The sequence below is a fragment of the Pavona decussata genome, unplaced genomic scaffold (genome assembly GCF_977016875.1).
Source record: "Pavona decussata unplaced genomic scaffold, jaPavDecu1.1 SCAFFOLD_56, whole genome shotgun sequence".
NCBI lineage: Eukaryota > Metazoa > Cnidaria > Anthozoa > Scleractinia > Agariciidae > Pavona > Pavona decussata.
Window position 1 is genome coordinate 1,113,276 of NW_028145478.1, and position 14,674 is coordinate 1,127,949.

Below are 14,674 nucleotides of genomic sequence, written 5' to 3' on the forward strand. Positions count from 1 at the left end.
GGAGTATAAGGTACTTTTTTCGTCCTTAATAATCGTGTGTGGCATCATGACTAAACTTGATAAATCAAAATGATCCCAGTTGTTTTCGAAGTTCAGCCGAATCGATAACTTTTAACCATTATTCGTTGTTTGTTTACTTTGCTGTTCGATAGTTGTTACTCCTAACCTCTCACATTTTCGATTTCTAAGGGAAGGACACATTGTAAATATTTGTTATACTTTAAATAAGGGAGAACTACCTCAGCTAAGGACGCCCCCTTGTTATGGTGATTTTGTAGACCTTGCTTGCCAGCTTTTTACTTAACTGTCTCGTTTACATTGTCTCGTTTCTGTGGCATGTCAGGTTACCGTCCAATCCTGGATGCGATGAAGACATTTGCAAAATCCTCAGATCCGTTAGATATTGAGGTAAGCAGTGAGTTTATTAAATGACAAGTAGTGCATGATACCCGCTTACTCCTCCGTGCAAATCAGCCACCGCACTTGTCTTGGAATATTTTTGGTAATTTTGTAATAAGAATTACCAGAGGTAATGCAGAAGATACTCCAATGAAAAATCGAGGAGGTCGTTTGAATGCTGATTGATGTGTGCCCTTCAACGATGATAGGGTGACCTTGATTCCAGCAACAAAATCGGTTGATTCCTGTTGGTTAATTCCGGTGACTGTTGTTTCAGCTGGAATGATGTGGTTGAGCATGTTGTTCAATAAGGCTTATCGACAAATGTGCTATGTTTGAATGTTGAGGAATAGTGAGAACATTATGGCTTAAAGTGTACATGACAGAATTTTTTTAATATGCTTGATCAATTCTTCATGTTGTTTTCGTATGAAAATCGAAAAACAAATTCCTTACCATTTTGTCTTCCCCGCATTTGAGGCAGAGAGAAGTGTCAAATTTCACTTCCGGTTGGGTACAATACCGCGCAAGACGGGAGACTGGAGATAGTACGGTTATGAGTCGACACAGGAACGCTAGTCGCGTGATTTCTCGATTCCTCAGTTGTTTTTCGTGTGGAGAGGAAGAAAACTGTGGGTCGAAAATATAAATGGAATTGTTGAACACTCAAAGTGAAACAATTAACTGAGGAATAGAGAAACCGCGAGAGTAGCGTTCCACTATTGGCGTCACATTCCTACTACTGTCGTAAACAATTAAACTATTTAACAAGTTACAACACCGCACAACAGTCACTGAGTAACAAAATGTTAAATGAAGTCCAATTGTGTGGCATGCGCACATGTAACAAGAGTCGGTATGAGATGAACACAAGTGCAGCAAAAAGAAAGTTCTGCCTTTCTTCGTCAGCTTATGGCTGTGCTTATTTCAAGAGAGACAGTTTGTTTATTTCACAATGGAAATGAAATAAGCAGAATTATAATAAACGTGCTTTCGGGTGGATTTGTACTCGTGCTTTTATTGCAAAGTGGCATCTTTTGTCTTCTTATCTTTATGTTAATATGCCTTATACGCTTGTGCAATTAAGAACCGGCTTTAACAGTCTCAACTGTTCCAACCTAAATGGTTAGAAAAGTGTTCTTTCGCGATACTTATTCAATTACGTGTAAAACCGCTAAAGGCTTTAAACGTGGAACCATCCAATAGTTAGCTACTCGTAATCGTGTTAATTGTCTCAATAGGACATAGCCAGGTGCCCTGGCGCATGCTCTGATGGGGAAGTGCAGTGTCCAAGAAAGCCTGTCATCACCTTATCCGGTTACCAAGCGGACAATGTGCTTTGGTATTGTCCAACATCAAAACCTGATTTGTATGCACTGATGTCAAAATACAAGAATAGCAAAGTTAGGCTGGTGTCTGGAAATACTGGGAAAGGTATTTTTCTGATAATTTTGACTGCAATTTAAGGCTCTATGTTCGTTCCAATTAGAAAATTATTTTCCCGGTGAACACTAAACCACTTAAAAGCCCCTGCTAAAAGTTCTAATATTGCTGTTCAAAAACGTTTCGTTGTTCCAGCAGTCTTGCAACATTGAGCACCCGGTGCGGTGGCTGTCGTTCGACCACCAGTCGAACGATTTTTCAACAGTTTTGTTGTGTCAGTTTTTGCCACCCGGAAAATATTGGCCAACATTGTTGGAACGTTCAGCTGGTGCTAATAACGGTTACCGTAGTTCAAGCCCGAAATGACTGATTCTTTTGATCAGATCCGTTGCTTTTATCTTCATCCACGTTCTTTGCGTATCACCACGGAATACCTAATTTGTAACTACACCTTAACTATCTATACTATTTCCCCTTGTATAAATTCAGGCATTGATCCCTTTCAACTTTTCTTTTTCAAGTCACTCTGGGTCAACCATCTTGCACTTACCTTCGGATAGTCCAGTCATGGCCTCTCTGCTCTCCGTCACGCAACTCATGGCGTGAGTTGCGTGACAGAGAGCGGAGGAATCAGGACTGAACTAACCTTCGGAGGATGGCCGGTTTGTGTATATTGGAAATGGGTGTCGAACGAACAAAGCAATCGAACTTTTGTCCATTCAAGAACATACCACAGCTTTGCACCTAAGCAAATTAAGTAAGGAGATTTTAGTTTTCATGGACAACCTAAAGTATGTGGAATTTAATTAAGATGAAATGAAAGCATAAAACACTGAACAAAGATACTGCTCTTGAAAGACAGTAATGAAGGGCTAATGGAAACGCTCAGTCTTACGATAATCCACGTGGAAGTAATAGAAATGGTCATTGAACAGCAACCCCAAAATTGCGCTGAAAAGGAGGCACCCGAATGAGAGAACTTGATATTAGGTTTCTAAATGTTAAGCCTTTTTCTTTTGAAATGTGCAGAGAGGTTCGGGGAGGGTGGAAGTCATAAAAGTATTAAAGCACAACCCGGTGAATACCTAAATACTCCGTGTAAAAATCGTATTAGGGGTCTCAGCATTTTCTGGGGTTCACAAGGTTAACTGTTTTCAGAGTTCAAAGGTCGTTTCCGCCGGTTCATCTGCTGGCTGAGGTGCGTGGTATTTGCAACAATTCTCAATAGTAGTTAGAGCCGATTGGTTTTGTTTTGGATACGGCTTGCAGACAGCAACTAATTTAAGCGGTATCCTCCCCCCGCTGTGTAATCTGAGGCTCAACGCACTTCATAACGCCTATGTGTGATGAAATCGCTGCTCCTTCAATGGCGTAGCGTTATTTTATCCCACTATATTTTGTCGTATTTGCAGGGATTTACAAGGATGACGGTCCTTTTGATGTGATGATCGACATCGCTCAAATTAAGGAACTGCACACTGTTCCAAGTACAAGCGAGGTCTGTAAACCACTGCAGTATTTCAATCTGATTCTTTAGAGATCTATAGAAGTTAAACACTACCATGGAGCCCGGCCGCGGTGTCGAGTAATTTTAAAAGAGATTAGGATTAAAAAAACTAGCGAAAATTAAGTTTTTCTTAGTGGGTATCTCTCATTTTATAGCCCATTTGCGAGTTGCTTTGAACCTCATTATGATGACGAGACTTCATGCAGATCTTTCACGTGAAAATTAGTCTTCCTTGCATATGAACGAAAACTAATTTTCATAATATGAACCGTGTGCGAAGTCCCATTTCATATTAAATGAGGTTCAAAGCAACTCGGAAATGGCCTATTGTCAGCTAGTTATTACCCACTCGATTAATAAGTACAGCATTTTCGTTCTGCTCATTACAGGATATTAATATGCATCTGCTCTATATAATTCGATGAACAGTTGCGTTTAGTACAGCCATCACTATCTACCCTTTAACTTTTCCTGTGATTATCACTAATGGCAGCTTGAAACGCAATCATTTGCTCAGCTTTGGAAGTCAGGCTAGTGTTGTTGTTTTGGTTTGGTATGTTTGGGTTTTTTTTCAGTTTCACAAAGAAACGGAAATCATTCTCCATCTTTATACAACTAGAAGTCTCCTACATTTTCATGAAATAATGAAAATTTAAACCAAATCAATGAGTGCTGGTCAACTCTACTCCCCGTATTGACTTCTCACTCGCCCATGGCCAGCTTGTGAGAGCAGACGCCTTTGCCGCGGCGGTTGAAACAAAAGGCGGAAAAGGCGTCTGCTCTCTTGGGGGCTAGCCCATGGACAACTCGGGACGTCCCGTCTATTGCAATACTTGTGTTGTTCTTATTGTCGTAGGCACCCAATGGCAGCATTGTAGTTGGTGGTGGTGTGTCATTAAACACATTCATTAATGTATTGGATAAAATATCCAGTGCATGGGATGGCTTTAGAGTGATGGCCGATCACGTGAGAAAGGTAAGCTCTCTTGTTTAGTTTCCATCGAGTCTCTAATTTTATCCCAAAATATCGTCCAAATGGTATTTCATGCAGAACTGATTCTTCGCACTTTTTGCAATACCCGTAATTACTAATGATCATGGGGATCTGATTGCACTATCGCCTGTGTAACATCCTGTGTGAGTGGTAGTAAAACTGATTGCGAATAATGCTCGCGATAACTGCTTACTACTGTTATAAACAAGATAAAAAGTTTAACACTGAATAAATTTTGTTCTGATTGATGGTTCTGTAAATGGAATGAACACTTACCTAAATCGAAAAGTGTTAGTTTTCATTTGAAGGCGACTGAGGAATGGTTTTACTGAAACAAACGAATTTTACTCTCGTTTTTGTCTTATCTTTTAAACAGGTGGCAAACGTTCCAGTCAGAAATGTAAGTTGCATAACTCAATTTACTTTTTGTAATTAAAATTTTTGTAAAGAAATTGATAAGGATATAATGACGTATACTACTGACTTATGTATGATGAGTCGCTTTCCATGTAGTTCTTTTGGCATCTGAGCAGCATTTAAATTTTTGCTATTTACTTTACGGTATTCGGGCCGTTATATTCCCAGCTCTTTATTGAATGATATATCATCCGAAATGGACAGCGTGTTTTTGCCTTACAGTTGATGATCAGGGCCCAGTGGTTCTAATCTAATCCTGGGTTAACATGAACTTTGATTCGAGTTTAATTGCTAATCAATGAAGACTCTTCAAAAAGATTTTTGTTCCCTTAGTTTTCACTTGTACGTTTCTTTACTACTAGTTTAAAATTAGATTTTAAAAACATTTTTAATAAACGAGATGAAAACCTCGGTTAGTTTTTAATCGTGGATTAGCGTTAATCGGCTTTCGAACAACCCGGCCCAGAATGTTCAAGCAGCCACTGTCCAAATCGAGCAACCTTTCTCAGCAACTAATTTCGGACAAGGATATTAGGGTTTAAATCATTTACCTTAAACCTTCTAGGTTGGCAGTATTGCCGGAAATATGATGCTTCTTCACGAGCACCCTGGATTTCAGTCTGATATCGTCCTTATCCTTGAAACCATTGGAGCTTCGCTTATTATTGGTAGGTTGGCTTACAATACACGAAATGGAGTCACTAATGACAACTGCAACTCGGTATTTCATGTTTGTTTAGGCGTAACTATGAAACAAAGAAAGTTACGTTGGTAATAACAGTCAGCTTGAAATACTGACTAATTTGTAGAATATACTGAGAGTTGGTGTCCCTGCAGTATAAGATGACTGGTCCCATTTTGGCAAACTTGAGAAAAAAGTTGAAAAGGGCTGTGCGCCCAATAATGCATTACAGAAACCCTTTAGTACGTCATATATGCTTATGAATTCTGTATTTTGTAAAACCCAAGATGGTGGATGTTTTTGCAACTTCACATTTAATGATCTATGCCTGTCCTGTTAATAAGAGAAGATTTTTGGGAACATTTTAAAAGTCGAACCGTCATGTTCTTCTATCGCTAAAGGACTTTGCTGTTATCATTTGGGTCAAACTACGCGTTTCTCCCTGCTTTTTGTGAGTGCTTTTCTCTAAAGCTTATTAAGGTTACACGTCGGGGACACTGAGAATGTTCTTGGGATTTTAGAAGCTTTAGTGGTCAGAACCTTTTCCAGGCGAACAAACTGCAACTGCGAACGAGGGTAATGAATTATATAGTTAACTAGTTTAGCATGTTGTTCGCCACCTCAAATAGTGAGAAACCTCGTATCACTCTTTTTGTCAGAAAAAAGTAACGTTGAAATGTTTTAATGAGAGTAATACATCGGAATTGCTAAAGTAGGCATTAAGCTATGCAGAAATCTAACCGCCACATATATTGACTAGAACGTTTCGACCGCATTCCTAACCCGTAACCCGTAAGCGCTCCGTTTTATTTCTTGGTTAAAACAAAAACTGTACCTCTTACGAGGCCGAAGCTTCTAACCGAGAATTGCCTGCAGAACCATTTTACTGCTCGGAAAATTGGTGCCTTGTTAGACGTTTAGCAAGCATTGGCCGGTAAAGTCTTGTCAGGGATTTTTGATATCGTGAGGCCAGTGCCTGCTAAACATCAACGGGTAAAATGGTTGCGCAGGTAATTCACGTTGATAAACATCGATCAATTTGCACTTTAGCTCTCATATTGGCTACAGTTTTTGTTTCATCCAAGCAATTTTCATTTTCCACCTTTCTCAGTTTTGTGAGTGTTAAAATGATAGATAGGTTTGCGTACTAAGCTCTAAAAATGAGCGCTTGTGGGTCTTTGTGAGTAACGCGGTCCAAACGTTTTTCGACGTTTTTCTCTTTTCAGGGGACAGCTATTCGGGAACAGAGACTGAGTATACTATAACAGCGTTCACTAACCTGGATATGAGTGGCAAGGTTTGATAATCCTTTAACACAAATTTCACTTAAATACAAAATCCCTTTACCTTCGTAGAGTTCGAAAGTAGTTGTCTTACTATTTTCAGAGGAGTCGTCATTTGAATGGAGAAACGTTAGGATACTGTCGACAAACGTCGGTCAAGTTAGAACTACCTTTTACAGGATGCGTGGGAAAACACCGCTATAAACCTTTCACAGGAATGGTTGCACTACAGATTCATGCACGGATTCAAAAACACAGTGCAGTTTCATATCGAAGTATTAAAAAGCATATCTTTCGTTCGTGGGTTCAAACTCGTTTAAACCTGAATGTTTTCAGGCAAGCAAACATGCATCTACACGGGTTAGACGGCTCTCGGACTCTTGGCATAACGGTTATGTGTCAGTGGTTTAATGGCTCATTAGCCTTAAATTCACTTAAGAAAAATAACTATTTCTTGTTTCCTTTGTAGATCATCTGGGCTGTCTTGCTGCCTGTGTATACGAAAGATACTATCATGCGTTCCTACAAAATCATGCCAAGAGCTCAGGTAAGAAACTGCGTGATAACAGATTACCAAAGCACAATAAGGATATTTCTTGAACATTGTTTGTAGCCACTGCTAGTTCACTCAGCACTCTACTTTATTAGTTTTGACTTCACCTTTGCGAAACGCATCCCGATGGTAATAATCCCGTATCAGAACGGGTCTTGTAAAGACGAACATTAAATAAAAGATGTTAATAATACTAAAAGCGATGACATGGAATAAGTAACTGAGAAACAACCAAAAATAAACGACTGCCATAAGAACGAACCTTATCGGTGATTTTGCACTGGTTCACGTGGTCGGTAAAAGGGCAAAACACAACTATAAACACTGAAAACGAAGTGCACACACACAAAAAAATTAAGCAAAGAAACTGGCTTTAAAAAGATGAGTGACAAAAAAGGCCGTTTACATACGTAATGATCTATAAGGTGTGGGGGCGAAAGGTATGAAAGGTGTAGCGTGAACAAATGAAACGAAGGTAAGCGTAAATTAGGCGCGCCAGAAAGATAACTATGTAACTCGCTGTAACATTGTTTACATGTAGTGGCATCTGTAGGTGGCTAGTCCTTCCCGCCCTATTTGAACTTTGTAAACAAAAAACCTTTGTAGAAATCAAGCACTGATGGGTACATGTAAACCGAGTGATCAGTTACGCTTATTGCTAGAGAGGATATTGCAAAAACACATACACGCTCCTATTGTTTCTGTGATAATTTATTTTAATTCTTATCAATTGAAGATCTTTTGCAGGTCTTGGTTAGCCTGGGAGAGCAGATGCCTTTTCCCGGAAAAGGCATCTGCTCTCGCAGGCCACGTCTTGGCCTTTGTTTACATTTCAGGTGGCCGCCTTGACATTTAAAAAAAGGTAGTTGTGGCCCGTTAGTCGGTATTGATTGGTTTGTGATTGTTTTGTTTTCAGAATGCCCATGCCTATGTGAATGCTGGTTTTAATGCTCAGGTGGACATGTCAACCATGACTGTAAAGTTTGTCAGCATTGTGTTGGGTGGAATAGGACCATATCCAGTAAGTACATCGGCTGACTTATTTATTTAATGGATGGTTAATAAAGATGCCAAACAAGAAAGCCAAACGCCGATTTCTGGAGCGTTGGGCGAATAATATTATGCTACTGAAACAGGAATCAGTAAGGTGTAGTTAACTGTTGGCCGTAATTTATGATGTATTTGTGTTGCATTAACTGTATATTTTTTAATTTCATAGTATCACGCCAAAAACACAGAAACATTTCTGAAAAATAAAGTTCTGACCGAGGAAGCAACTCTCAAAGGTAATTTTTGCTGTTAAATAAGATTGAAGTACCTAGCTTGTAACTCATTTTGCAATACAATACAATACAAATGAATACACTAACAGGGCAATTTTTTTTTTTGCTCAATACACAAATAGATACATAAACAATATTAGATACATAAGCAATTTTGATCTGAGGGGGTAACTATTGTAAGGCAGTAATGTTCGCATGATCAGGCGTTGTATTTTAGCCAAGGGAGACGTTAGGCTTTGGAACTGCAAGTCCACCATTGGCAGAAGTCATTACTTAATCGAACATATTATTTATCAAGTAGCCTTATTATGTGTAGTCCAGATTTTGAGATGTTTTTCTTGCAGAATATGTGAGTGTACTTGTATACACGTGAGCGTAACAACAAACGGAGTACACAGGACGAATATTGCAAGAAAAACATTGTGCCTGCATTTCATAGCAAATAACAAAGAACTTCATTACGAATAATTATCTCAAGTGAGCGAACAGCAATCAGAAAAATGTCATATATTACATGAACATGTCCCTTAAAACAGCAAGCAAGAATACGATAAAGGCAAACTTAAGGCAGTAAGCTGTGTTCACCACAGAGAAACACACACGGTTTAGATCAAACAATACGTAAATCAATCAATTTTCTTGTCAAACTTTAGCCAGTCCTCATTCACCTGTGTTGTTAGGAAAAAAAAGATTAAGTGAGAGGACAAAAACTTACCACTTAATGGCATCACTCGAGTTACTTTTACAAGCAGCCTGGTAAAGCCCTTGAGAAACCTTAGCAAGGGTTCGGTGTTTCGCGGGATATGACTAGCCAACAAATTTCAAAGAATGTTGGTTCTCGGTACACAAAGACTAATGGAAGATCAGGCTCCCGTTCACCTTTGTCAGACGTAATAACTAATGGAGATCTCATCAGTAACTGTTCAGTGCGGGAATTACTTTCAGGATGGTAGTGGACAACAAGTATTCTGTTGGGGCAGGGCTGCATAGTAATTCGACAGGAGATTGCTAGCCTGTTCAGAGATACCTATGTGACAGTGTACTTTATTTTTTTTTTCTTTCCTTCACTTTAGATTCCCTAACTTCTCTTGCAAAAGAAATCAATCCTGATTCTACACCCACCAGTGCCAGCAAAGAATACCGCAAGTCAGTGGCGTTGGGTTTGTTTTACAAGGTACTAAACAAAGATTTCGTTTTTTCGCCATGTTTTTAATGCAACGTCAAGTTGATTGTTGTTGCAAAAGTTGGCTTTTATGAAGGCAATCATCAGTCAGGGTTTGTGGTAAAGTCATTCCCTTACTTGCTAACGTGGGCTTGAACAAAAAGTTACCATTGCAGTGCAGTTGTGGGCAGTATAACTGCCCACTTTACCACATAATGTAGGTTCTGATTGGAGAAAAGCGGGACCACGTGTCTTAGTTATGTTAAGGAACCAATCTAGCGAGCCGCACTTATGACCAAGTCACCCACAAAACTACTAACGTGACAATGGATGATGAAGTACATGCACATGTATGACCATTTACGTGGAAGCAATTCTGTATTGAATTTAAAAATTTTCGATTGATTTCTTTATAGTTCTACTTGTCTCTGCTTGGAGACAAAGCATCTGCACGGGTCAGGTCTGCAGCAGAGAACTTCACTCGCCCTGTGTCCTCTGGAGTACAGAGTTATGATACACAGTCTCAGGAATATCCATTAACAAAACCGATGAGTAAACTGTCTGCCAAACTACAGGTAAATCGATCAGCTCACAAACGAAAGAAAGGCTTTGAAAAATTTGAAAAGCTATTAACCTCCGTGTCGTTAAGGCCGATTTAGATGACGTTATGTCTCTGTTTTATGTGACGCGTTAATAAGAAGCCAGTGATGCGGAACGTATATTAAACCTACAACGTCCTTACCGCTCGAAAAATGTGGTACGATTTTGAAACAGGGTGTCAAACCCAACGGTATTCGTCGACACAGGCAATACTGAATGACCAGAGCTCTTTACGATATTTTCATGACTTAAGCAGCGCGTGCTACAGGAAAAAAAATGACATACAACAGTTGCAGGTATGCCGTGTAAATCGGCCTTTAAATCCAGGATTTGTAGGCTCTTGGGATCATAAAGACACTCACTTTCCTCTGGTCTTTGTCCCCCGACTGGATTGATTGAGGGGCAAAAACAACAGATTTGGAAAGGTTGATCATTAACAGTTAGAAATTATAATGTTTTACAGTTTTAGTAAGACTTAGGCAAAGTAAAAGAGAATTTCTCAAAAAATTACTTCAACTGTTCAATAAAAAATTGTAACAATTTAATTACGGACGTTACATTACTTAGTATTCCACATTTGCTTTCTTTCTATATTCAATTGCAAAAATTAAAAATAACCCTGATTTCTGAGTACATGCTACACACGTTGTGCCAAAGCGGATCTCGAAAGTGGGGTAAGAACTATTTGTTACATCGGGAATCACCGTTCGTATCACTTAAAGCTTTACCAACAAATGTGTATCTTCTTTCTCTTCTCAGACGTCCGGGGAGGCTCAGTATGCATCTGATATACCCACACAAGGTGGTGAACTCTGTGCTGCTTTTGTAATAAGCAAGCAGGTATGAACCAGTAGACTCATGGTCGCTTGTGATCTGTCTTAGTGCATGTCTTGATACATGTGATTTAGCAATAGTGATATCAAGTTATCCGTTTAATTTACAGGGAAACTGCAAGATTGATTCTGTTGACTCATCGGAAGCCTTGGTAAGTAACTGAATTAATTGTTACAAAAGGGCAACTAGAGGTCAGGTTGATATAAAGATAGTTTTACAGCGCGTAGCCAGAACAGTTTAGCCACTTTGAATCCACATCCTTCAGTGGATGTCGGCTGCCCTGTCAAAACTTTGAAGAAAGCCCTCAAAATGCCATCTTGTTTAAATTGGTCGCTGAATTTCTGAAATCTGTTTGGAAAAGTAACCAAATTGATTGATGATGATTACACTTTTTTCCGTAGCTCTTTCTTTTTCTTTACATCATATCGCAAAAGCCAACTAACCCTGATAGACTCGGACTTTTGTTACCTTGGTTAAACCTTTTTCTATCCTTGGTTATCAGGAACGTTAGGGTTACCAGGGCAGACCTAGCTGTTTATCTTTATTTTAATTTAAAGGAAATCAGCGCTACCAGGATTTCCAGATTTATCAGGATTACCATGGTTACTTTTCAGAGTCTAAAGAAACCACGGTAACCATGTTTAGCTCACAATCAGGCCCTTGGTATAGAAGTTAAGGGTGTCAGTAATATCCATCACCTTTATCAGACGTTTGATTAAACATACGAAAGTTTTCCGCCTTCTCATCCTTTTCGTCGACTTAACAAATCGACGGCAGTTTTCTATGGTCTATACTCTTATAGACCATAAAATGACGTCAAAAAATGTTCAAAACTCAAGTGGAACCACGAGCCGCAGGCGAGTGGTTTCACTGCCAAGTTTTGGACATTTTATGGCGTCATTTTATGGTCTATAAGAGTATAGACCATAGAAAACTGCCGTCGATTTGTTTTTTACAATAACATGGAAAAAGTACGAGCGGAATTGACTATTTTTTTCGTTGAGAAAGCGCGCGCGTTACATCTGACGTCATTTTTATTGTCTGTACTCCTATAGACAATAGCTACGAGCCAATCAGCCCGCGAGAATTTGGACAGTTATTGTAAAAATTGCTATACATAACTATATGAACAGTATTATTTGAAAATGTGTTCCTCCATTGCAAAGCATTTCATTTGTCCTTACAACTTAGTAATTAACGTCTCTCGAAAGGCAAAAACATCGCGAATCAGTTTCGATAAGGACCATGGTCAGTAATTGTGACAAATCAATATTCATGCGGAAAATGGCACCGAAGAGATGAGTTGGAATAATTGAAAATTCCAGAAACCGTAATTTAAGTCTGAACATAAAAATTAGCTCGCGAAAGGATCTTACTAGGTGCTTTTTTTTTTTTTTTTTTTTTTTTTGCAGTTTGACTGTTTTTCTTCCAACATTTGTTTGTGAAATTTAACGTATTTTAGCCACCCTTTAGCAAACACAGTAAATGAAAATAACACATTGAGTGAGTCAGGATTCTAAGCTAAAGTAGTTGGCTGGCGAAACAGGCGCCAAGAGTGGCTTTGATCCCATATTTGTATTGACCAGTAATAGAACAGTAATTATTCCTTTAGAAGCACTTCTCTTATCCATTTGTTTGCTTTTCAGAAATTGCCTGGAGTGGTCAAATACATCACCGTTGCAGACATTCCCAAAGGAGGGGTTAATAATTTCATGCAAGCTGGTTATGAGCCTGAAGAGGTATAACAAGTTAATCATGTGATAACGACTTTAAGCTAATGAGAGCAGTGTAATGTTTATCGTGTTTAGACCACAAAACCATGACTTTATAAGTTTGATAACCGTGATAAAGAAATCTAGTATAAGTCAAATGTGGAAGAAATACATTCTTTCGACAAATAAAAGGGCTAATGGCTTATTGTTCCGTATTTCGTCCTGAAAGTGTTGCTGATCTATTTGTTTGTGGTGGTCTACAGCATTATCTTTTACGTCTATTGGGCAAGACTGAAACGAGGCCATTCTTCTTGAGAACACATTACTCGCTCCTGATTGGCTGGTTAGCCAGGAAGTCGTTTCCTCACTCAGGTGTCAGCTATAAATTTTCAAATCAAACAGATGCTACTGAGTGTGACTTATCTCGAAAAATAAACTGCTTTACTATCTTTCTGTGATTTCATAAAACGTACCAAAAAGGATGGAGATTCATCCGTGATTGTTCTCGCCTGATCTTAAGCGAAAAACTGGATAATAGTTAACCAGCACAAAAATAATGTCTTGTCTATAACAGTTGCTTTGCAGTGGAGATGTTTTATTTGCTGGTCAAGCTCTGGGTCTTATTGTTGCTGGTGAGTTTGTGCTCATTGCCACTTTCGTACAGCCCTTACTTATTGTTTATTGTTGAAATGAAGGATTTCCGGTCAAATCAGTTGTTTTCCTTTTCTGTCCAACTAGTCAGCTGGCTGCTGCGTTTGTTGCGCTCGTCTTGACCGCGATGCAAGTATTATCTTGTTCAAATATTTCCCCTTTAAAAATATTACCAAGTTCACTAAATAAAGAAACAAAAGCAACCAACTTTATTATCCGTCAATTATTTTTTAGCCATAAAATCTTTTTTTTTTTTCATGAAAGAACAAGATGACTCACATCCGTCGTAAACAAAACGAAAACAACAACTAACCGACAACAGCTTTTGTAGTCATCCCTTATAATCCAAGGAAATTAAGAGTACGAAAGAAAACAAAGCATCCCATCAATCTATCTTGGACTGGCTAAAGTTCTTTCCCCAACCCCTTCCTCTTCCAAAAAAAAAAAAGATAACAAAAGAACAGAAACAAGCACGCCAAAAGTTAAACCCCCATCAAACCAGTTTACGAAGTAACGACTGATGTGTGGCTAGAACACGACCTTCAATCCTTTTCTTTTTGTCCATGCTAAGAAAGCTCAATTTTCTTTGATCAATACTTATTAGATTCTAAATATTTGATGATTCTTGTGAAATGTTTATTTCTCACAGATACTCAGTGCCATGCAGATGAAGCAGCTAAGGCTGTGAAAGTGACTTACAAAGACTTGAAGAAGCCTCTTCTCCTCAGCATAGATGAAGCGATTGCGGCTAAGTCGTTCTTTGACCCTCATGCTAACCCCGTGAAGAAAGGCGATGCAGATAGTAAGTGGTTTTGTATGGGAGCTTAGGATGTTAATTGTTTTATTTTAAGTTAGTTGCACTGGTCTGAATTCTGATTTTCTCTCAACCATTTCTTTGCCATCGCGGTATTGTCTTAGCACCAGAAAATTACGCCACAGTTTTGTCTCTTTATCTATACGCAGTAAGACGTGCTACACTAGTAAGTTTTCAGTTATTTGGCAAGTCGATATTTGAAATGTTTTATATCCAATTGTGTATGGCAGAATTTGTCAAGTATTCCCTATTGTTCCAGTGTTTGAGCAAGATCACTGAAATTTTGTTCACCCGGCCTTGACGCACGAAAAACTCAAAATTGTCCAAATCAACTTGTCAAGGAAACTTGCTCGTGTGCCAGCACTCTTGGTGGGCATCGGCAAACACTTACTGAAAAATC

At 38.9% G+C, this 14,674-nt stretch overlaps 1 protein-coding gene across 2 annotated transcripts in view; it reads left to right on the forward strand.

Moving 5' to 3' along the window:
- Positions 1-14,674, forward strand: part of LOC146480069 (aldehyde oxidase 3-like) — a 47,298-nt gene that overhangs the window by 16,336 nt on the left and 16,288 nt on the right. For both annotated transcript variants that reach the window (XM_085110147.1, XM_085110145.1), the window contains exons 7-23: positions 344-408; positions 1,641-1,833; positions 3,195-3,280; positions 4,146-4,265; positions 4,660-4,683; positions 5,266-5,368; positions 6,609-6,679; positions 7,135-7,212; positions 8,135-8,239; positions 8,438-8,504; positions 9,575-9,675; positions 10,080-10,238; positions 11,023-11,103; positions 11,207-11,248; positions 12,744-12,836; positions 13,384-13,441; positions 14,110-14,262. In XM_085110147.1, the coding sequence (XP_084966273.1) occupies positions 344-408; positions 1,641-1,833; positions 3,195-3,280; positions 4,146-4,265; positions 4,660-4,683; positions 5,266-5,368; positions 6,609-6,679; positions 7,135-7,212; positions 8,135-8,239; positions 8,438-8,504; positions 9,575-9,675; positions 10,080-10,238; positions 11,023-11,103; positions 11,207-11,248; positions 12,744-12,836; positions 13,384-13,441; positions 14,110-14,262 (1,599 nt within the window). The remainder of the gene's footprint in view (positions 1-343; positions 409-1,640; positions 1,834-3,194; positions 3,281-4,145; positions 4,266-4,659; positions 4,684-5,265; positions 5,369-6,608; positions 6,680-7,134; positions 7,213-8,134; positions 8,240-8,437; positions 8,505-9,574; positions 9,676-10,079; positions 10,239-11,022; positions 11,104-11,206; positions 11,249-12,743; positions 12,837-13,383; positions 13,442-14,109; positions 14,263-14,674) is intronic.